The sequence below is a fragment of the Schistocerca gregaria genome, chromosome 6 (assembly GCF_023897955.1).
Source record: "Schistocerca gregaria isolate iqSchGreg1 chromosome 6, iqSchGreg1.2, whole genome shotgun sequence".
Classification (NCBI taxonomy): Eukaryota; Metazoa; Arthropoda; class Insecta; order Orthoptera; family Acrididae; genus Schistocerca; species Schistocerca gregaria.
The window spans coordinates 478666991-478691234 of NC_064925.1; the positions used below are offsets into that span (position 1 = coordinate 478666991).

The following is a 24244-nucleotide window of genomic DNA, read 5'->3' on the forward strand; positions in this document are numbered from 1 at the left end:
TGTGTGATGTCAGAAACTAAAATGAAAAACTTTCAGTTCACTGTTCAAAACATAATCCTAAGCTTAGTCCTATTTATTTTTGTCTTTGCAGCCTCCCATTAACTACTGAGGTATGTTAAAATAATTTGACTCTTACAAACTCAATAAAACCTTCAGGAATGAAGGTTTGTTTACATGAAACACTGCAACTGCAATGAGAATTCACTGTGTAAGAATTGTAATTTACATACATAATGAAGGTATTTGCTACTGCTGCTTCTGCACCTTTTATTTTGACTTAAGAGTAAGTTGTTTACACCACATAAATTTAAGGCACTGGGAGAACGGATGGAGGAAAACTGGAATTTTTTTTCAGACAGGGTATTGGTATGTTACATATATTATGGAGATTTCAGGTCAAAAAACACATTCACACAAATATGTGTTTTATTGTGTGTGGCAATAAAGAATTTACAAACAGTTTTTGTAGCGACTGTACATGGACACAAATGCAACACATACTTGTGAGCTTTAATAATGCTACAATATAAACTGAAATCTAGTAAGTCTTTCTTAAGCTCTTGTTCCATAGTTCAATTTTGTTGAACACAGCTTATTTTTCTCAATCTCACACACGCACACTACTTCACTCTAAAAAAATTTCTACTATGCAACTGATGGTGGAATGATGAAGACTTGAAAAAAACTTAAGCTTTTAGAAATTCTCTGAACAATGTTTGCAATAAGCAAAAAATATTTCTCATTCTTGTAAATAAGTGGCAATAATCCTTCAGACTATGTGCAGATGAGGTGTAGCATTCACTGTCTGAGATTATTTACAGTATCAGAACAATAACTGTCAAGTTGCACTGAGATGTTTTAAGTGCACTGAAAATTTCAGTTATCTATAAGTACATGAACAATCAAGTAATGAAGACGAACTCCACTGAAACTAGTCTTTTGCTGGGCTTAAATCAAAGTTGTAAAATGTAGCTATAACAATGTTTTTATTTTGGAGGATCCTGAGTTTTTATAATGTTATCAAATACTGCACACGGTCACAGTCAGGTTATCTTTCTCACTAAGAATTCACACCTCCACTAATTTTGATTACCGGAGGCAATACTGATGCCCATTCGCTCCGCAACTGTAGCTTGTGCAATTGCCGCATCCCTCAATGAGAATAAATGGGACATCTCAATTTCAGTCTTCGCTAAAGGAATGGCTTTATCAAATAGCTCCACAGCTCGTTTCAAATTACCCCTGTAACATAAAGGCAAAGCATTTATAAAAAAACACACAAATCATTCCATGCAGCACTTAAGTATCTGAGTGTATAAATAATTTTCACATTGATAACCCAACCTTTGCACTTCTATTGTTCCGAGAGTTTCATAGGCAAATTCACACCGATCATCCATTTTCAGGGCTTTGCTGATCAGTTCTATGGCTTTATTAATATCACCTGTAGATTGCAACTGCAGCAAACCTGAAAGCAGACATGATGTTTGAATCACTATCACATTTGTCATACTAAACAGCTAATACATTAAAAACAAAGATTCCAAGACTTACCAAGCGGGAAAGTGCCGGTAGACAGGCACAATAAAATAACACACAAACACACACACAAAATTTCTAGCTTTCGCAACCAATAAAATAACACACAAACACACACACAAAATTTCTAGCTTTTGCAACCAACGGTTGTTTCTTCAGGAAGAAGAAGCAACCGTTGGTTGCGAAAGCTAGAAATTTTGTGTGTGTGTTTGTGTGTTATTTTATTGTGGCTGTCTACCGGCACTTTCCCGCTTGGTAAGTCTTTGAATCTTTGTTTTTAATATATTTTTCCCATGTGGAAATTTCTTTCTATTTTATAAACAGCTAATACAGTATGAAAGACAGATCACTATTTGCCTTATGTCAAACTAAACAGAGCCTAATAATTTTATGTACTGCTCGAGTTTAATCTGCAGTAAAACTTCACAAAACTGACAAATATCAGTATTCTCTTCACCAAACAAAACAACAACCACATAATGGGTACTCAAAGGTGTCGAACGGAAACAGATAATTTATTCTTAATTTGGCTGTAAAATTCACAATAAATCTATCTGAAACTTTTTCCCCTATGGAATTAAGGAAGTCTGAAGTTTTTGACACACAATCAAGCACACTAGTTATTCAGAGCTGATCAAAACTGTGTGTTCTGAAACTCATGGTTCAGAATACTGCATATTTGTCTTGTTCACAGGTTTGAAAATTCACAGTGCTGAGCGGTGTGCCAGGCATTAAGGTGTCCCGAAGTGGATAGGACACAGTATACAAACCATACAAACTGTCCTAAAATGTCCTTACTTCACTATTTAAAATACCTGTTGACACTGGCTGAATATATTACTAGCCTCGTAGAATATTATTTGGTCAGCAAATACAATTTACTGGCTCTCCATCTCGCCTCGTGGATAATATGGACAGAACATCTGTGAGTTACCAAATAGAGTGCATCATTCCCACAGAAGGGAAGGACTGATACTGGCTAACCATAACAGAACCACAGACATTTGTTGGCACATACTGATTATGTTAACTGCCCTCTTAAGTTGTCACCTTTGACATTTGGACAGAGCATAGCTGAGTCTTGCTCTGTTGAGGTTTAGCACTGGCCACCAAGCTCTATCAGCTTGGTAGTCAAATTTTTCATGGGCCAAACTATTGGAGGCACTACTGCAATGTGCAAGCTCATGGGATTGTTGGTGGAAGTGTACAGGAAGCAATGGACCAAGTAAAGTCTGGGCATGTTTTTGAAACAATATGGATGCCTGGCAATTTTTAAGCCAGCATGCTGTAATAAAGCTTATTTAAGGTATAATGTTGTGGGCTCTTAACACTTAACTACTTCCATCATACTCCACAAAGCAAGCATGAATCTGATGTAATATCAACTGGGTCATCACAGAACTTTCAAATAAATGTGGAAAAAGAAAACAGAACAAAGCTGTAGTCAGGAGACAACGTAACAAAGATGATGATCCTATTTAAATTGAAACCTCCATACATTAAAATGAAGAACACTGGAGAGAGTTAGGTATGTTAAAACACACACCACAGACATAGAACTTGAAAGCTGATGCAGAGGAGAATGGATTTATGAGCCTATGATAGTAAAAGTGCAATAGAATTTATTTATGTAGAAAACTATTCATCTATTATGAGACACCATTAGATAGTATAATTATAATATCACAGAAATCAATGATAGCTGAAGCCATAATAAATCTATGTGGATGTTACATATTGTGTGTCAAGATGTCTGATAGCTATTGTATCATTTTTCCTACCTATGGCTTCACGTTCTGTCTGTCTCTACTAAGTTTGACGTCAAACTCTATGTGATTTTTACAGCTTGGAACCAGATGAAACGTGATGATGGATCCAAATTCCTCATGTACTCTGTTTCCCTTAGTGCCCTGCAGACCATCCAGTAAATGTTCCCAGCAGATAGATTTGCCCAGAACATCCACACCATCCTGCACTTACAAAGACAAAAAAGGAGGTCTAATTCTGCTGAGTACTGGGACATATGCATATCTGTGGGAATAAGTTAGCCGTGGCCAAGAAGGCATGTACAATTCCCAACATAACCAACTGCACTATCCCTCTCTGTGCTGCACTGTCATTGCTGTGAATGTCTTATGTGTCTTTGGAAGGAACAGTGGTTGGGTGTGATGGATAGGTTGTGATCAATAAAAAGAGACAGTGATACCATTGATCACGTCCTCCTCCTTGCCAGTCAGAATTGATGAAGTCTGTTTAATGTGACTTCAAATAGGATTCAGCCCTTTGACCCATGGCTGTCTTCTCAGACTTTAAGAACTGCCTATGTGTGATGGATGTGGTGTGCTGCTTACAGTTTGCTACATTTAACCATCATATTTTATATAATGACGAGAGGGTACAAGCTGGTCTACTGGTAGACCTACCCTCAGTTTTACTTGATGAGTGGAAGGTGGCATATGATTTATGATTTTGTGTTTTGTCTTCCCTTCTACCAAAGTTCTTAGGTCAAAGCCTTTTAGTATGTTAGAAGATTGGCTAATCTGATTGGCTAATCCAGTTGTCATCTTTGTGATCAGCCAATCTTCTTTTCTGGACTTGCCTATTAGTGGCCATACAGATGTGGTACCAACATTTCTCCCAGTCTGCCTTGACCCGCTTGCTCCACTGCATCATTAGGAGGAATTGTGAGTGTTCACATAATACAGAGTAAAAGGGAGCGTAAGTGACCTCATCTTGTGTTTTAGGCTATCCTCACGTTGTGTGCTCTAGCCCCATTCATCTCATACAGCCAACGTAAGGGTGCTGATGTCCGCGATGTTGTGTACTCTAAAGGTTCAACAACAGCAACAGCAAAAACAGCAGCAGCAGTGTCCGCAACCACAACAACAACAACAACAACTCTTGAGTGGCTGTGGAGCACTAGGCTTGAAGTGGGTGAGGCACTTTAAGGTTAAAGCAGTATGCTCAAAATCTTGCTTTAAGATGTTCTTTGTCACCAGAGGGACTATTACCAATGCTGCAGCATCACATAAGTGTATAGTGAATAGTTCATAGAATCATCCTGTATAAAAATTATATAAGTCACAATAATGAAAAGTGTTGTTAACATCCTTAAAATGTTTACTAAGATGTACGAATAGTGTATTCTCAACTTATTTAAAAGAGTTCGTGTCATTAATATGCTTGCAGAATATTTCCTCTCTCAAATAGGATCACGCTGTGGTGCCATATAAAAGGGGTTACCACCCAAATGAGAAAGCTTAGGAAGATAGTAAAAAGTTTCTGCAGATCAAGATACTGTGCTACAAAGCGTTTGAAAGCATGGACTAGCTGAGCATGTGAGGTTTCAAGATGATTCTTGATCAGATAGGTTCTGTTATGTGGGAAGAAAAGAGATGAGAAATACTCTGACATATATATTACAAAGGCACAATAATATACGGCAGACCATTCAAATTGCAGCACCAGGAAGAACAGTAGTACATGATGTAAGTTTCTTTATTGTGCTTATACAGTACAATGCCAACAATGCATGATTAAATGTGTAATTTGACTTGGAGGTACACAGTGTGTGAAATATACTACACACAGCTGCCACCACTGGCAGCAAGAGTGTCCCTAACAAGACTCGGCGTCGAGTCAAACTGACCTCTGATGTCAGCTTCAGGTACACCATTCTGTGCTGCTGCAACTATACCGGAGTTCGTCGATCATGATTGCTGCCGAGTAGCAGTGTACCCATCTTTGGCCAACATGTGACTGATGGATTCAATGTGTGTGATATCTGGAGAATGTCCTGGACAAGGCAACAGGTGACACCATATGTATTGAGATACGTCAGTGCAGAACTGACGGCAAGAGTTCTCACAATACTTTGTGGAAAGATAATGTGACGGAGACGACCTGCTGTCCAGATTACTGGCTGTGCAAACCAGAGGTGATTGTATTGTGTACCCAATGGTACTTCACCCAATCACGTCCAGTGCTGGGTCAGCATGATGGCAAATGCAATGATGATTTCTTCTGATCTTCCACAAACGTACATTTCTTCTGCGCCCCTCTAACTGCACTGAGGGAAATCACAGCAATGGCCACTGTGCTGACATCCGCACTGTTTGTACGGATAAAGTAAACTCCCTTTCTAATGAATCTGTGGGGATTCAAATATTTTTTTTTTCCTTAAACAGGGGTTTTCCTTAAATTGGGGCTTTGTCTAAATACATGGAAGGAGTGACCCAGAATCATAATACAAGTATGTTTAGGCAATACAAGTGCAATTTAATTACAAATTTGCCAGTATTCTGTAGTAAAAATTTAAATACTTCCTGCATATTGTAGTGACAAAAATTGTCACTCTGGTTGGCTGATATCAATTAGAACTGATTCGTCTACATTAAGAGAGGAAAAGTAATTCCTGATGGTATTAAATCTTTGCACAGCAGCTCCGAAACTTGGTGCAACAACTCCTGCTCCTCCACCTCCTCTTCACTTTTATCTTCATCATTGTCGTCCCTTTGCAAGCACTTCAAACATCTCACTTACATTCATCTCGGGTGTGGAAGTCAAGATGATGCCGTCATCATCATCATATCATCATCATCATCATAAGAAACAAACTCTTGGAATGTCACATTTTCAGGAACAGCTACAATACTTTTCATTCTTCTTCTGGGTCAGGATCAGTTGTAACAGCAACTGATCACAACTACCCTTTGTGAAATAATTTAACACAGTCTGCTGTCTTACATTATTCCGGGTAGCTACAAAAATATGCTTTGCCTATAGAATGTTGATTCTCATCACTTCCTCCCTCTCAGGAATTGAACAGGCTTCCACACAACTGCTACTCTGTACTCGGTTTTAACATAGTGTGCCCAGGTCCAGATGCTAAAGATGGCTTGTGCAGTTTGGAGGAAGGAACACAATACTGACGTTCCTCAGAAATGATGTTTTCTCGAGCTGTACCAGACATTGGTCAACAACAGGTACTATTTTCCTTCCTCCTGCATTGATCTTGGCATCTTAATACCTGAGAAATCTTGCCAAGATTTCTGAAATCATCCAGGCATTGCTGTTCTACTCCTAAGTACAAGGTTGTAGTTTTATGTTTTTGAAACATCTGGGAATTTTAAGTTTACTGTTATTAGTGGAGGAACATTTGACTTCCATTACTTTTTACACACAATGCAGCAGTCACCCTTTCTTTACTTTTTTTACCGCTGTGTCATTTTTCTCTTTTAATGGAATACATATCTGCACAGCGTCCAGGAGAAACTACAGCATCCTACAGTCAAGACATCTTGGAGCTGTGTAAAATAGTGGATCCTAGAATGAAGAAAGAAGATAAGGTTGCACATCTCATGATGGGTGTTGCTGAGGACATGTATCAACCCCTACTCCTGAAGGAGGTTTCGACAGCAGACAACTTCATAAAATGGCGCCAGTATATCGAGGCAATGCATCAAAAAAGAATTACACACAAGAAGTTTGAATGGCTTCCAAACGTCGTATCGATATCTGTGATGGAGGAAACAACTGATTTCACAAGTGTTCCTCGCCAGATAGTGAGAGAGGAAGTTCAAAAGGCACTTGGATTGCACGGCAAGCATAAAACTGAGACACTTCAAGAGGTCATTAGGGAGGAAGTGGAACAGACATTGAACCCAATCTCTTGTCCATCATTTCCCTTTTTTAGAGCCCATGGTTGTCAGCAGTGGTCCTTGTCAGGAAGAAGGAGGGCAGTTGGCACTTTTGGGTTGATTACAGGAAGCTTAATAAGATAACTAAAAAGGATGTTTACCCTCTTCCACGAATTGATGATCCACTATATTGTCTGAAGGGGGCTAAGTTTTTCTCAATGATGGACATGTACTCGGGGTACTGGCATATCGAGGTAGATGAGGCTGATCGTGATAAAATTGCATTCATCATCCCAGAGTGCCTGTATGAGTTTAAGGTACTACCATTTGGTTTGTGTAATGCACTAGCAACTTCTGAACAGATGATGGATAATCTTCTAAGGCACCTGAGTTGGACAATGTGTCTTTGCGTTATTTAGATAACATTTATTTGATGAACATATCGTAAGTGTCTCTAACAAGATGGACTGAAACTTAATCCAAATGTGTCTTAGGAGCAAAAGAAATCAAAATACTTGGACACATTGTGTCAAACGAAGGTGTGGGGCCAGACCCAGAAAAGGTGATATTTATAACGGAATTTCCTATTCCTAAAAGTATTAGAGATGTGAGAAGCTTCCTTGGATTATGTTCTTATTACCATCATTTTATCAAAGACTTTTGTATCAAAGCCAGGCCACTCCAAGAGTTATTAAAAGCCAATGCTAAATTTATCTGGGGTGGTGCTCAACAGGATTCTTTCGATGTGCTGCGAAAAGCTCTGATGACTGACCCTGTACTTGGTCTGTAAGATGACAGAGTACCTACAGAATTACACACAGATGCCAGTGGGTATGGGATTGGTGCAAATTTCGGATCGAAAAGAGAAGGTTATAGCCTATGCTTCTAGGACGCTTACAAAAACCGTGAGAAACTACTCAACTACAGAAAGGGAATGTCTTGCTGTGATCTGGGCCATGTGCAAATTTCAACAGTATCTCTGTGGAAGACCATTCACAGTTGTTATGACCATCATTCACTTTGTTGGTTGACAGGTCTTAAGGATCCAACAGGACAACTCGCCAAGTGGGCCCTATGTCTTCAAGAGTAAGACATTACCATAGTATACAAAAGTGGAAGAAAACACCAAGATGCTGACTGTCTCTCAAGGAATCCTGTGCAAGACCAGCAAAACTTTGATAAAGATAGTGACTGTCTTGCTGCACACCGGGATCTCTCTGCTGAGCAGAAGGATGCTTAGATATCTCAAATTATGCTTGCCTTAAGTCGGTCAGAGGATGTGAAAGGACAATTTAAGGTAGTTAATGGATTACTTTGCAAGAAGAACTTTGATCCATTTGGAACGCTGTGGCTACCACTGATTCCTAAACACATGCGCTTAGATGTTCTACAGAAATTCCATGACACACCTGAGGCTGGACGTTTAGGATTTATAAAGACATATGATAGAATCTGCAAGAGATTTTTCTGGCCAGGTTTATTTAGGAGTGTGTGTCACTATGTGTCGCATGGTCGAGAGTGCCAGAGCAGAAAGGCAGTTCCTCAGAAACCACCTGGCCGACTCATACCAATTCCTTCCACCAGCAAAAACGCCTTTCCAGCTTGTTGGGATTGACCTCCTTTGACAATTTCCAACGTCTGCTAGTGGCAATAGATGGATTATTGTTTGCACTGATTATCTGACATACTGTGCCATTACAAAAGCCGTGAAAACAGCTGAAGTATCCGAGGTAGCCAAATTCATTGTGGAAGGAGACATATTAAAACATGGTGCCCCAAGGTCGTTAATTACAGATCGAGGGAAAGTTTTTCAATTGAATCCTGTGACAGAGATAAACCATCGGTGCAACATTACTCATCAAATGACGACTGCCTACCATCCGCAAACTAATGGGCTTACTGAACGCCTTAATAAGACCTTGGCCAACATGCTACCAATGTTCGTCAATGTTGAGCACAGCAACTGGGATGAGGTGGTACCTTTCGTGACATTTGCCTACAACACCACCAAACAAGACACCACAGGATTTACACCATTTTTCCTTGTGCATGGGCATGAGGGGACGACGACGATGGACACTGTGTTTTCGTTACATCCTGTTGATGTGGACGACGACTACATCGGCCAAGTGTTAACCAGAGCTGAGGAAGTTTGGCAATCAGCTTGACTCTGCACACTGCAGGCTCAGGAAAATGATCACCGAAGGTATGACACGAATCACTGCCCTGTTATCTACGAGCCTGGTGACCTCGTCTGGACCTTCACTGCTGTTTGGAAGGTTTGTCTAGATTAGATTAGATTAATACTTGTTCCATAGATCATGAATACAACACTTCGTAATGATGTGGAACGTGTCAGGTTAAAGAAAGATGTCTGTACAAGATATTACATTACACAAAATATTGCATGACACTAATGCTTAAGTTAGTTTTTTTCCCTCCCTTAATTTATATCTAAAAATTCAGCCAATGAGTAGAAGGAGTTGTCATCTAGAAACTCTTTTAATTTCTTTTTAAATGTTGGTTGACTATCTGTCAGGCTTTTGATGCTGTTTGGTAGGTGACCAAAGACTTTTGTGGCAGAAAAAATTACCCACTTCTGTGCCAAAGTCAGATTTAACCCTGCATAGTGAAGATCATCCTTTCTCCTTGTGTTATAGCTATGCACAGTGCTATTACTCTTGAACTGGGCTGGATTATTAACAACAAATTTCGTAAGTGAATATATATACTGTGAGGATCACTAGATCCTTAAATAGATGTCTGCAGGATGACCGTGGGTGGACTCCAGCAATTATTCTGATTACACGTTTTTGAGCAATGAATACTTTTCTACTCAATGATGAATTACCCCAGAATATGATACCATACGAAAGGAGTGAATGAAAGTAGGCATAGTAAGCTAATTTACTGAGATTCTTATCACCAAAATTTGCAATAACCCTAATAGCATACGTAGCCGAACTCAGACGTTTCAGCAGACCATCAATGTGTTGCTTCCAGTTTAACCTCTCATCAATGGACACACCTAAAAATTTTGAAAATTCTACCTTAGCTACAGACTTCTGTTCAAAGTCTATATTCATTACTGGAGTTGTGCCATTTACTGTACGGAACTGTATATACTGTGTTTTATCAAAATTTAAAGAGAGTCCGTTTGCTGAGAACCACTTAATAATTTTGTGAAAAACATCATTTACAATTACATCACTTAGTTCTTGGTTTTTGGATGTTATTACTATACTTGTATCATCAGCAAAAAGAACTAACTTTGCATGCTCATCAATATGGAATGGTAAGTCATTAATGTATATCAAGAACAGTAAAGGACCTAAGACCGAACCTGTGGGACCCCATGCTTGATAGCCTCCCAGTTTGAGGAATCAGCTGTTGTATTAACATTACATGAACCACTTATTTCAACTTTCTGCATTCTTCCAGTTAAGTATGAATTAAACCATTTGTGCACTGCCCCTCTCAAACCATAACGATTTAGCTTATCTAAAAGAATTCCATGATTTACACAGTCAAAGGCCTTTGAGAGATCACAAAAAATACCAATGGGTGATGTCTGGTTATTCAGAGCATTTAATATTTGATCAGTGAAAGTGTGTACAGCATTTTCTGTTGAAAAGCCTTTCTGAAAACCAAACTGACATTTTGTTAGTACTTTATTTTTACAAATATGGGAGGCTACTCTTCAATACGTTACTTTCTCAAAAATTTTTGACAGAGCAGTCAGAAGAGAGATTGGGCGATAGTTGTTGACATCCGACACATCCCCTTTTTATGCAATGGTTTTACAATGGCATATTTCAGTCTATTGGGGAAAACACCCTGCTCCAAAGAGCTGAGAATCCTACTTATCTGTGGGGAACAAGCTTTAAGTATCTTGCTGGAAATGCCATCAATTCCATAAGAGCTTTTACTTTTCAGTGAGTTTATTATTTTACTGATTTCAGGAGAGGTTCGTGTAAATACAGTTGTTTCAAATTGCACAGGTATGGCCTCTTCTATTAGAAGCCTTGCCTCTTCTAGTGAAGATCTAGATCCTATTTTCTCCACATTTAGAAAATGATTATTGAAAATATTTCCATTTTCAGATTGTTTGTTAGTACACTTGTCATTCAGTTTTATGGCACTAAAGCCTTCCTGTGCTCTTGGTTGCCCTGTTTCCCTTTCAATAATATTCCAAATTGCTTTAATTTTATTATCAGAGTTACTGATCTCAGACATGATACACATGCTTCTGGACTTTTTAATACCCTTTTCTTAGTACCGCACAATAGTTTTTATAATATTGAACAATTTCGGGGTCAGTACTCCCTCTTGCTGTTAGATACAGTTCTCTTTTACAGTTGCAAGATATTCTTATTCCTTTAGTTATCCAAGGTTTTTTATGTGTTTTCTTGGAATTATGTTTCACCATTTTCTTGGGAAAACAATTTTCAAATACCCTTAAAAATGTAACGTGAAATAAGTTATATTTCAAGTTTGCATCGGGTTCCATATACATTTCATCCCAGTCTAGCTAATTTAGGCTTTCCCTAAAATTTGCAGTATTTATATTGTTAATTGAACGCACTGCTTTGAAATTCTGATTTGATATACTGCATGGAGCTATGTCATGTACTGTAACTAGCTGTGCACCATGATATGAAAGACCATTCTCAACAGGATAAGCATTTATGTCCTTAAACTTATCTTGGTCTATAAAAAAGTTATCTATCAATGTCCTGCTGTTCTTTGTTATCCGAGTAGGAAAATCAAGTCCTGCTGTTCTTTGTTATCCGAGTAGGAAAATCAATGACGGAGCTCAAATTGAAAGAACTGAGTAATACTACAAGGTCATTCTTCCTATTACACTCTTTCAGGGAATCAACATTGAAATCCCCACAAATGATAATTTGCTTCCCCCTGTCTGACAGATAGCACAACAAAGCATCCACGTTTTCTAGAAATAGCTGGAAATTCCCTGAGGGGGACCTATACACTGTTACAATTATGAAAGTGCCATCATTTAGTTTTAGTTCAGTGGCACATGCTTCCATATGTTGCTTTACACAATTTTTTTTAGTTTCTAAATGTTTTGCGCTGTGGAAGCTTTTGACATATATGGCAACTCCTCCTCTCCTCATATTATCTCTACTTACATGTGTAGCTAATTTGTACCCATTGATGCTAACCTTTTGCATATCAGTGACAATGTGATGCTCAGACAGGCATAGTACATCTATAACATTCTCAGTTTCTATATCTTCTAAACAAAGCAGAAGCTCATCAATTTTATTCTTCAATCCCCCAATATTTTGATGAAATATACTAACATTTTTCATTTTACTTTGGTGAGTATCTTGAACTTTTTTAACATCTTTAGTACCTGCCTGGCTGAGTTTCCCACTGGACACTAATCTTACACTAAAAAAGAGTTACTACCATGAGATGTAGTTCCTCCCCCCTTTAAATTTCCTGCTATCAGCCCAGCCAGTTTACCCTTCCCCTTCTTGTTGAGGTGTAGGCTATGTCTAGTATAGTCCCACCTACAGAGTGAATCAACAGGAACCACACCAATGTGTGACCCTGCATCAGATCCAAGTAGCCGTTCCAACTCCAAATTAACTCTCCTGACAGAAGAGCTCAAATGAGGCCAGTCGTGGCGCTCCAGAACCGACACAAACCCAACACTGGTATGACTCGACGCTGGTGCAATATTTGCCAGGTCACACTCTATGCTGTACCCTGGATCTCTGTCAATACTGTTGCCTGGCCCACCCACAATAACCACGGTATCTTCCTTAGTAAAGCCTCTACGTAGTGAACCTAAATCCTCGTAACCTGCCCCAGTCCAGCACTAGGTTTGAAGAAACTTGTGACCTGGTATTCTGACCCTAATTCATCCTGCAGAAGTTGGCCCACACCCCTAACATGCAAACTACCTAGCAACAAGACTTTCTCTCTCTTTGCACACTTCCCTACCTTCTTATTCAATTTGCTGCTGAAAGCTTGTTGAGCCCTGTCTACATCTACTTCTGTGAGAGGCTCATCAGTTTCCGACTGAGGGAACAGGTCAAACCTATTTTGTACATTAATAACAAAGCTGTCAGAAGAATTTCTTGGCCTGTTCCTTATGCCTGTTGCCACTTCCCACCCCTGTTTACCCTTCTCCCCCCTCAACCTGCACAGTTCTCGCCTAGCCTCATCTAACTCAGCCTGAAGGGCAGCAATTTTCCCCTCCTGTTCCACAATCTTTCTATCTCTACTGCATAGTCTACAGAACCACTGATTAGTCTCGCTCATTTTCCCAATCCCCACGCCACTACAATCTCCCCAAAGAAAAAAGTTACTACATCCATCACACCAGACCCCGGAGCTAACGATTCTATAGCACGTCAGGCACTTTACACTCATGGTACAAATCGATTTTAGTGACAAAGACAATTAAGTTACCGGAAAACAGTGAAAATACGTGTACGAAAAATTAGGCCTACTTGTGACAATGTAAACAATGGTTCAGGAGTTTATTACTGGAAATTACTTAAGAGATGACGATACTCTACAGATATAAAGGGGCAGCAAACGTATTTGGCACACTAAACTATCAGTAAATGCACTTAAAATTGCGGTATGAAGTTTAATCTGAAAGCTCAAAAGTTCGGCCTGGCCGCGATATGTAAACAAAACGAACTTTGCATGATTACTGTGAAAATACGCGAGTAATACAAAAACTTTTAATGGTACGCTTGAAGAGCACTATAATTAACGTAATAAATGAGTTTAAAGTGTTAGAAACAGTCTATTACTACTAAAATTACTTATCTTGTATGAGCTGTGACTCAAACGTCCGTATAGCAGGCGCAGGGCTACCAACCTTCTCTCTGAGAAGCTCCTCAGGTGCTACTCTGGACGTTATAAGGCTGTATAACAGTTGTTGGTTACTTATGAGGTTGAAGATTTTTACCCCGACACAAAATAATGAAAGATCAGAGATACGGTCCACATCGTTCGAATGAAGCCTTATAAGGATCCTGCAACACAGGGTAAACTCGAAGCTCCAGCGACAGGCAACAAGCAGAAAGGTGATGAAGAGCATAGCGGCATTAGAAGTTCTAAGTTGACCACCGCCAGGTCCAACATCAGTCATCGGGAGTTGGAGTATGCAGGACCGATGACTTGTTCCCGGACTAGGAGGACATAACACGGAGACTCTGTTCTCTTAAGGAGGGAGTAATGTTGCAGAAGAAGCTGAGTAGCACAGTCACTGTGATGTAGTGGTTATGGTACTAGACTGTTGCACGGAGGTTCGTGAGTTCAAAACTCACCTGGACAGTGCAATTTTAATTTATATATTCGGTTCGAGTACATTATAGAAGTATCCACAAATGTCAAGAATCAGAGTAAATTTCTATATTCAGCTCAAGTACATTCTAAAAGTATCCACAAATGTCAAGAATCATGTACTGGAATGTTCTGTAGCTATATATATATATATATATATATATATATATATATATATATATATATATATATATATATAAAACAGAAAGAAACTTCCACATGGGAAAAATATATTAAAAACAAAGATTCCAAGACTTACCAAGCGGGAAAGCGCCGGCAGACAGGCACATGAACAAAACACACAAACACACACACAGAATTACGAGCTTTCGCAACTGGCAGTTGCTTCGTCAGGAAGGAAGGAAGGAGAGGGAAAAATGAAAGGATGTGGGTTTTAAGGGAGAGGGTAAGGAGTCATTCCAATCCCGGGAGCGGAAAGACTTCCCTTAGGGGAAAAAAAGGACAGGTGTACACTCGCACACACACACACACACACACATATCCATCCGCACATACACAGACACAGACACACAAGCCTGTGTCTGTGTCTGTGTATGTGCGGATGGATATGTGTGTGTGTGTGCGCGAGTGTACACCTGTCCTTTTTTTCCCCTAAGGGAAGTCTTTCCGCTCCCGGGATTGGAATGACTCCTTACCCTCTCCCTTAAAACCCACATCCTTTCATTTTTCCCTCTCCTTCCTTCCTTCCTGACGAAGCAACTGCCAGTTGCGAAAGCTCGTAATTCTGTGTGTGTGTTTGTGTGTTTTGTTCATGTGCCTGTCTGCCGGCGCTTTCCCGCTTGGTATATATATATATATATATATATATATATATATATATATATATATATATATATATATATATATACACTGTGTGTGTTCTGGCAAGAGGCTGTTTGCTCTGTGCTCTTGTATGTGCAAGTGCTGAATAAACCTTTGTTAAGTGAAGTTAATGTGCGTCATTCCCCTAATTACACGTGACAATATTATGACTTTTTTTAAACGTTCCAACCAGTCTTCCAATGCATGAAATTTTTAACACCCATCTAAAGCATGATTCACACAAGACTGTTATTGCAGCATTTTTCTGCTTATAGGAATACTGCCACTTCTTATTACCTACACCCATTTTAAAATACTGTCCACTTCATTAAATGTTCACATGTGACTGTCCTTCCTTTTGGGTCCAGAGGAACTGCTACCTTCAGCAGTTAAGAACTGCTTTTTTGTTTCCGAGTATGCTGTAAAATCAAGATGGTGCCAAATTTTATTTCTTTGCTATGTCGAAAAGTTTTATGTTACGACTGTCTTCAACATCACAAATGATTGTCAGATTTGCTGAACAGTCGGTTTCTACTTTTGGAGGCCGTATCTCCATGAAAGTAGAATTTATAAATTCAGCAATAAAAAACTGCAGTTCTCAGCTCACACTTTTACACTCAATGATTGTGATACCAGATCATGTGACTACGGTTGCATGATGGGCAGGGTGTGAATCGCTTCCTGATTTGTTCAATGCATTTTCCGCTATCACTACAACGGATTTTGCATTATGGGGTAAAAAACTACACTTCAGATATCTGTCAACTGGGAGAACTGATTACCATTTACTGCTGTCATACGATATGGAGTATGGCATGTGTGAAATCAAAACTCATGTCACGAATGGTGTACAATTTAGATTTTAATTTGCAGAATGTTTCCTGTTTATTCTTTAAAAGCAGAAGTTTTCTTAAAGTGGGGTTTGTTAAAAATAGGGAGGCAAAACCTTGTTTTTATGGGAGTTTCACCAGAACAGATGGAATCATTAAAAGTGGGATTTCATTAAAAGCAGGTTCTTTCATACATGGTTTTATTTTAATTGTGTTGTTGCAAACAACTCCATTTATTCACTCATGGTATGTCACATTGCTATACAATCCTGCATGGCCAAATGTACACCATGTTTGTTTTCTTGGCCTCTAGTTGCATGGAGTTGTGAAAATCCTGCATGGCATTGGGATCCCAAACAAGCCACAGTTTAATTATGACATGTGCTGGCAGACAGTCCAACACACACACACACACACACACACACACACACACACACACACACACACACACACACACAGAGAGAGAGAGAGAGAGAGAGAGAGAGAGAGAGAGAGAGAGAGAGAGAGTTAATTATAACAACTTACCCCTGTGAACATACAGAGTAGCATTTTCTGGCTCTACTTCAATAGCTTTTCTGTAGTACTGGTCAGCTCGTTCGTAATCTTGCTGATCACTAAGTACCTTTGAACAGAAAATATATCAGCTGTAATTTAAACATTGGAATCACCATGTTGGAATTTTAAAAATATGAGGAAAAGGATAGGTTGTTACACACTGTAAAGACGAACTGTTGAGTTGCATACAGGTACCATCTCCCAGACCTAGTCCACAAACAGATATCCCGTGCCATTTCCCCTGCACACTACTAACCCTCCCACCATCACCAAAAGCCAGCTATAAAAAAGTACCCCCCCCCCCCCCCTCCCGTCACCTAATCTTGGCCTGAACTCAAACAACTGAACCATCATATCCATGTGGAAGACCCACATCTAAGAGCTGCTAAATCCAACCACCCAGCACGTCCTATTCCAGTCCTGTCAAAGGCTTATCTTACACCATCATTGAAGGCCCAGCCACCTGTGAAAGCATCATTGCACAGCTTTTCATATTGGTATGACTACCAGCCAGCTGTCTTCAAGGGTTAACAGCCACCACTGAACTGTGGCCAAGAGCAAAGTAGACCACCCTGTGGCACAACACTGCAGTTGAACATAACATGCTCGTTTTCAATGGATGCTTCACAACCCAGGTCATCTGGATCCTCCCCTCCACCACCAGCTTTATAGAAATGTACATGTGGGAATTATCATTACACCACATTCTCTGCTCATGAAATTATCTTGTCCTCCACTTATGGCAACATACTGTCCTCTCATCCTACATCTAACAGTTTCTGCCTCCTCATCCTATAACCTACTTCCTTTTCACATTCTCTCACCCTCTTTGTGTGCCTCCCTCTACCAATGTATCAGTCCAGTCCTTTCCCCATCTCTGCTTCTCTCCTTTTCCGCTCTCACTTTTTCCCCCCACCCCACCCCACCTCCCAACACTGTGCCTAGCATTCTCTAGTTCCTTCACGCTCCACCAGACAGCACTCTTCTCTCCCCGCACTCTTTTCCTGCTACTGCTCCCCTTCCCCACTTCACTACAAATGGCTACTCATCTGAGTCATAGTCTGGTCAGACCTGCTGGTGGTAGCGGTTTTTGTGTGTGTGTGTGTGTGTGTGTGTGTGTGTGTGTGTGTGTGTGTGTGTGTGTGTGTGTGCGAACATGCGCACACTTGCTTGCATGAGTGAGTCTACGAAATACCTTGGAAGTGTGGCCAGAAGTACATCGGACAAACAGTGTGCACTGTGGAACAACGTAGGAAAGAACATGAGAGGTATTATTGCCTACGCTATCCAGAGAAATCTGCGTTAGCTAAGCATGCGTTAAAAAACGGTCACCACATAAAATTTGATGATACCTCTGTCGTGGCTCGCACTAACGGCTTCTGGGACAGTTTCATAAAGGAAGCTATTAAAATAAAAATTACCACAAGCACCCTAAATAGAGACGGTGGCTTACAGCTCAGCGCTGCGTGGGATCCAGCTATCGCGCGGTTGAAGAGGGCACATCGAACGTCGACTCAAAACATGCACATATATGGCAATGTCACGGGCACCAGTGACGTCACAGCCCGCAGCTAGCGTATATAAGGGCGCACCAACAGCCCACTGGTAGTCATAACACTTGACAATGGCCAAGGAGGGCTTGGCCGAAAGCTCGTGTAGTTTTAACGAATTGACGCGGTTGGAAACCCAAGAACATTTTATTCACATGTGAATATAAATTCCTTTTTTCACATGTGGCTGCAAATTTTAAATTTAAAGTTCATGTAAACTGGCTGTACAAGAAGTAATACAGCCTTTTCAAGTGTGAAAGATATACCACTAATAAGCACAACATAATCTTTTAGATTCCTGTATAAAGCAGGTGAAGAGATATCTCCTGAACTTACACTGAAAGTGGCATCCTGAATTCTAGGCTCAAGGTATAGAGGATTGTGTTCAAGGGCAACATTGTGGGTATCTATTCAAGTCTATAAAACATCTTGAAAGAACAACCATCAAAACTGTGTTGCCATTAATGCCTACACCACCGCACCTGTCACTTCAAGGCTGCAGATCATGTGTCACACAGCACTTGGCCCACGTGCTGTGCCACCCAGATGCACAGCAAAGGTGCAGTTCACACGCATAGCTGCCTCTGTGTTAATGTAGTAAACCCCAGCTGGTGTAAACACGTAAAATAGCTGCACGCAGGTACGGCACCAATCGTGTAGTGCCACACCACTATATACGAGGGTCGGTCAAAAAGTAATGCCTCCCATTTTTTTTCTACTTAAAAAAATTAAGTTAAGTGAAAAATTTGAATTTGGCGCCATTCCTCAAACCTTCTTCTGCAATAGACTGCAGTAGTAACTTTCTGTGTCAACAGGTGGCAGCACAGCAGAAGTTTGTAAGATGGCCGACATCGATGTTCGTTTGAGACAGCGTTGTGTGATTGAATTCTTGAATGCAGAAGGTGAAACGCCCATACGCATTCATGAAAGACTGAAGAAGGTGTATGGTGTTGTGACAGTGGATGTCAGCACTGTTAGACGATGGGTTCGTCGTTGTAAGGAAGCTGAAGGGCAAACACCGTTGACTGACGAAAAGCGGAGCGGCAGGCCGGTGAGTGCAGTGACTCCACACAACATTCAGCAAGTTGATGACATCATTCGTGGTGACCGTCGGGTGACTGCAGATGAAGTGTGTCGCATTATTTCTCTTAGTAAAGGCAGTGTGATCACGATTATTAAACAATTGGGGTACTCAAAAGTTTGTGCACGGTGGGTTCCAAGAATGTTAACCGATCAGAATAAAGAGGCAAGGAAAACAATAGCCTCCCAACACTTGCAGCGCTTCCGTTTGGAGGGATATGAGTTTCTGAAAAAAATTGTGACCGGGGACGAAACATGGGTGCATTTTTTTGAACCCGAATCAAAGAGGCAGTCAATGGAGTGGCGTCACACAAGCTCGCCGAGGAAGAAAAAGTTCAAAACTGTGCGATCGGCAGGGAAAGTTATGGCAACAGTTTTCTGGGATACAGGGGGTGTGATTCTGGTTGATTTTTTGGAGCAGGGATGCACAATAAATTCTGTTCAATACGTCACAACCCTCAAAAAACTTAAAGCACGTCTTCAGCGAGTTCGCCCAACAAAATCAATGGCAGATGTTATTCTTTTGCATGACAATGCAAGACCACACACCAGTCGTCACACCTCTGACGAGATTGTCAAAATTGGATGGGAAGTTTTGCCTCATCCCCCATACAGCCCTGACCTGGCACCATCAGACTTCCATCTGTTCGGGCCACTAAAAGAAGCTCATCGTGGGATTCATTTTGAAGATGAGGAGGCCGTCAAAACATCCGTGCGTCAATGGCTTAGGAAGCAGAGCTGTGATTTTTACCGTGCTGGGATACATGCCCTTGTTCAAAGATGGACCAAAACTGTAGAGATGGGCGGAGATTACATTGAAAAATGACAAAATGATCCTCAATGTTGTGGTTTTCAACCTATGTAATTGCATTTAAATTTCCTGACAATTAAACGTAGAAAAAAAAATAGGAGGCATTACTTTTTGACTGACCCTCGTACTCATAAATGGTGGGCATATTCCCGTGCCACCAGGGCTTCGTAAGTGAACACGGCATCTCTTGGTGGCAGTTTTATCTTCGGCTTCACTACTACTGATTCCTCGACACCACACCCACCCTCGTCTGGATTTTGGTTGCATTTGGAACTGGGTTTCTACTATTCAGCACTCCAGATACTGGATTTTTCCACAGATTTTGCTGACTGCCATTCCACTGGTAGTGCTAGTGGCATCATTTAAGTGTTGCATTATTCTCTTTCCTGTCTTCACTTGTAGAGGAATTATCTGATTTGATACATTATAAATGGTTCTGAAAGCCTGTGACTGTGGAAAAAATAGATTTGTTTATAAATAACTCATCTGCTACCAGTCACTATTTTCTTTATTTTATTTTTTACATAATGCATTTCAGGAAATGATTCCCATTTTCAAGTGAGTTTTTTGTGTTTGTTATGCCATTTCTATGTGATGTTGACGCTTGGGAGTCTGTTTCATTTTGTTGATTTTACTGCTGCAATTCCTTAGTCATGCCTTCTGTTATTTGTTATTCCACCATTCATGGATACAATAAATTATTCGTGACAGTGGCTGGTTCTTGTGTTGCTTTCCATTTTATGACATTGCAGCACATCCTCACTTTTCAGTTCTGTGTCTAATACTCTATGACATGGGATTGTTGTGCAATTTTCTTCTGCTTTCCAGAATGGATGGCGTTGAGCTTTAACTTTTGGAGGAGCTCCACTTTGGTTCTTTTTCTTTCGTACACCTTGTCTTGCCATTGCCAATGCTGCTTTTTTCGCCACAGCGGTCACCCAGCTAGATGAACTACGTCATTATATCAACTTCTTAAGTTTCAGTCAATGTAGTTAGCTCAACTGATGGACAAGGTGAGACTGCTGCTGGAGACCAACAGCTTTGCCCTGCTTCAACACGTCACCCAGACCGATGGCGATGGTAGCAGACACTGATCAGCTCCATCATTCCACAAGTTCGACGCCGCCGCAGGGAAATGGGTCAAATACAAACTGCAGCTCTTTCAACACTTTGCAGCCTACAACATTTCAGATGTTGTTCAATGATAATATTTCTCTTCTGGGGTTGTCATGGATATCATGCGAATTTGCATTAAGCTTTTCCTTCTTATTCAGTAAAGTCTGTTCCTTTCCCAGAAATGATTGCAGCTCTCGATAAATATTCTGTTGGCCACCGCTGCGTTATAGGTTTTTTCGAACAAAGTGCCAATCTATCCCATACTATCGGCAGTGGCTCGCTGAGTTACAAGAAATGACTCACACCTGAAAATTTTCATGTCTCTGCGGTAAGTTGTACATGGACACCATGTTGTGTTGTTCCCTCTGACAACCATGCCTCCATCCTTGCTACCTTCCCTGTTTTCCTTTCCCTGTTGCTTCATAACCTGGGTTGTGAGTAACTAAATCCACTTTCCCTTCTTCCCTTTCTTTCCCCTCTCTCCTCCCTGATGAAGGAACATTTATTCCGAAAGCTAGGAACTTAAATTTTCGGTTGTTTTTTGTGTTTCTATCGGCTGTACTGAGCTGAGGTAAGTACTGGCCAGCCCCTCTATCTCTTTGTTAGTAATTGATCAGAATGTTACTAATTCCCAACTTCGAGCAGAAGTCGTCAAACTATCCGACCCTTTGTTGGAGAATGCCCTTCATATAACTGAGGCACAGAAATCGTTTGTCACTGCAGAGATGGAAATTTTGCCACTTGTGGCCCGTCTTCATCTCCACACAAGATCTCTATTTCTTCAGGGGACTGTAAACAACCAACAGCATGTCTGCAGCAGCCACATAGTGGCACCAAATGCAATCCTGCCCTCAATGCTACATCTCTCATGATAGGGATGCTTGTAGTTTCCTCCAAACCAACTGTTTGTTTTGTAAAAAGATTGGACACATCCAATATTTTTGCTCAAAGAAGTTATGGGGTCCACGTGTTAACATGAACTGTGAACACCCACAGTTCTGAGGCAGTGGATGTCCATCACGTCAATGTCAATGACACTGTGGTCAGGAACCCTTTGGTTTCTGATGAGTCATTCCCAATTTGAGCCTGCTATATCATTCCCACTATGCATTAATCTCACAAGGTTGTCAGTGGCCTCCAGCATCCCTTTGTGCTTGTATCTGAGCCAAAGAAACTTTTAATTCAGCTGTTCATTCAGAACATGGATGTCCAATACCAGCTGGATATCGGGGCTTCCGTTATGTTGACCAATAGGTGCACATTTGAAAAGCTCAGCTCCTTACAGCTTGAAGCTCTGACACAGCCCCTTGTTGCATACAATGGGGATCACTTCACCGTCTTTGGCACCAGTCTTGTACAGATATTGTTCAGATCTACTTCTAAGGCCCGTTGCTTCACTCTTCTGATGGTCCTAAAAATTTTCTCTGAATGTCTTTGACATCTTTGGCTTCCAAATCTCAAACAATACAGTAACGATCAACTCCCATGTCCCCCATGACAGCATTACAAAGCTCTGTGACAAATACTGTCAGCCTTTTGCGGACTCTCTGGCTATTGCAAAAGACTTTCCCGCCAACATCTGGGAGGAAGTTGTGGCAGAGTCAAGGTGTACGCAGGAGCTGGGAGTTACCATGCCCATCTTTGTCAGTCAATTGGCATCACTCCTCACCATAGTCAGAAAACCCACAGGCAACTCCAGCTTTGGGCATATTATAAGTCCATCATCAATGAACAGCCAGTCATGGATTCATATCCTCTCCCTTACTCCAAGCAATGAATTGACCAATTATAAAAGGGTGTGTTGTTCTTGAAGCGAGCGCTCGAGGCACCTATTTGCAACTCCCACTGGATGATGCAGCAAAATTTTCCCCACTGGATGATGCAGCAAAATTTTTCCTCGCCATTAACACTAACATCAGACTGTTCCCATATGAGGGTCTACCATTTGGTAGTGCTTCCACTTGGCCTTCTTCCAATGTTTTCTTAGAGCAACAAACATTGAAGGTGCCTATCTAGATGACATCGTCATCTTGGGTAGAACTCCGGAGGAGCACTTCTGGAACCTGGAATGCCACTGCTAAAACACTCACCAATGCAGGACTCGGATGCAATCGGGAGAAATACAAACTTTTCAGTACCCAAATTGAATACCTTGGTTATGCTGTCTACTCCCATGGTGTTCACCTTTCTACCAACACTTGCAGGCTATTCAGAAGCTTAGTTTCCCAAAGAATCTTGTCAAAGTCCAGTCTGTCCTTGACAAGATCTCATATTATCTTCACTCCATAATTATGAAATACTCTATTGTCCCATGGCACGCCATACCAATGTGGATACTTTATCTCACTGTCCTGTCAGATCAGATGCGGAATTAGAGTCTTCCGAGGACGATTATTTTCACATTGATCAGATTGATAAAGCCACAATGGTTACCCTTTTAAGTAACCACCACTGAATGACCATGGCCACAGGGCAAGACTATACCCTCCGGTTCCTTCGACAGTTCATTCAGACAGGTTGGCCTGCAGATAGGGAGTCATTTTCCAATGAGTTTCTTTGGCACTGGTTTTCCCACTGGTTGGTTGGTTGGGTGTGGGATTGAAGGGATCAGACTGCTAAGGTCATCGGTCCCTTGTTCCACGATAAAATCACACGAAATAAAAACTGTCAGTCGTTAAAAACGGAGAACTGAGAGAAGGGACGACACAATACAAGAAAGGCAGACAAAGACCAGACAAACGGAACTAAAATCGCACCGAGTGTGAAGGTGGTTGGCCGACCATGAAAATAAGGAAAAGCCAACCACCAAATGACATTAAAACCCACAGTTTAAAACCACAGGCCAAAGGCCCAAGTCAATACAGGAAATAAAAGGACAAACACTCAAATCATACGATAAAAACCCCCTGCCCGAATAAAACTCAACACGAGGTCCGCCATAGCATCGTCATCACATAAAAGGGCAGG

General features: G+C 40.8%; 1 protein-coding gene across 1 annotated transcript in view; it reads right to left on the reverse strand.

Moving 5' to 3' along the window:
• Window positions 1-408: 408 nt before the first annotated feature.
• The window catches only part of LOC126278672 (mitochondrial import receptor subunit TOM70), a 71934-nt gene continuing 48098 nt past the window's right edge, over window positions 409-24244 (reverse strand). Inside the window, exons 8-10 of the mRNA XM_049978910.1 lie at window positions 16691-16787; window positions 1345-1468; window positions 409-1242 (exon numbers count right to left, since the gene is read on the reverse strand). Of these exons, the coding sequence (XP_049834867.1) occupies window positions 1080-1242; window positions 1345-1468; window positions 16691-16787 (384 nt within the window). The 3' untranslated portion in view covers window positions 409-1079. The remainder of the gene's footprint in view (window positions 1243-1344; window positions 1469-16690; window positions 16788-24244) is intronic.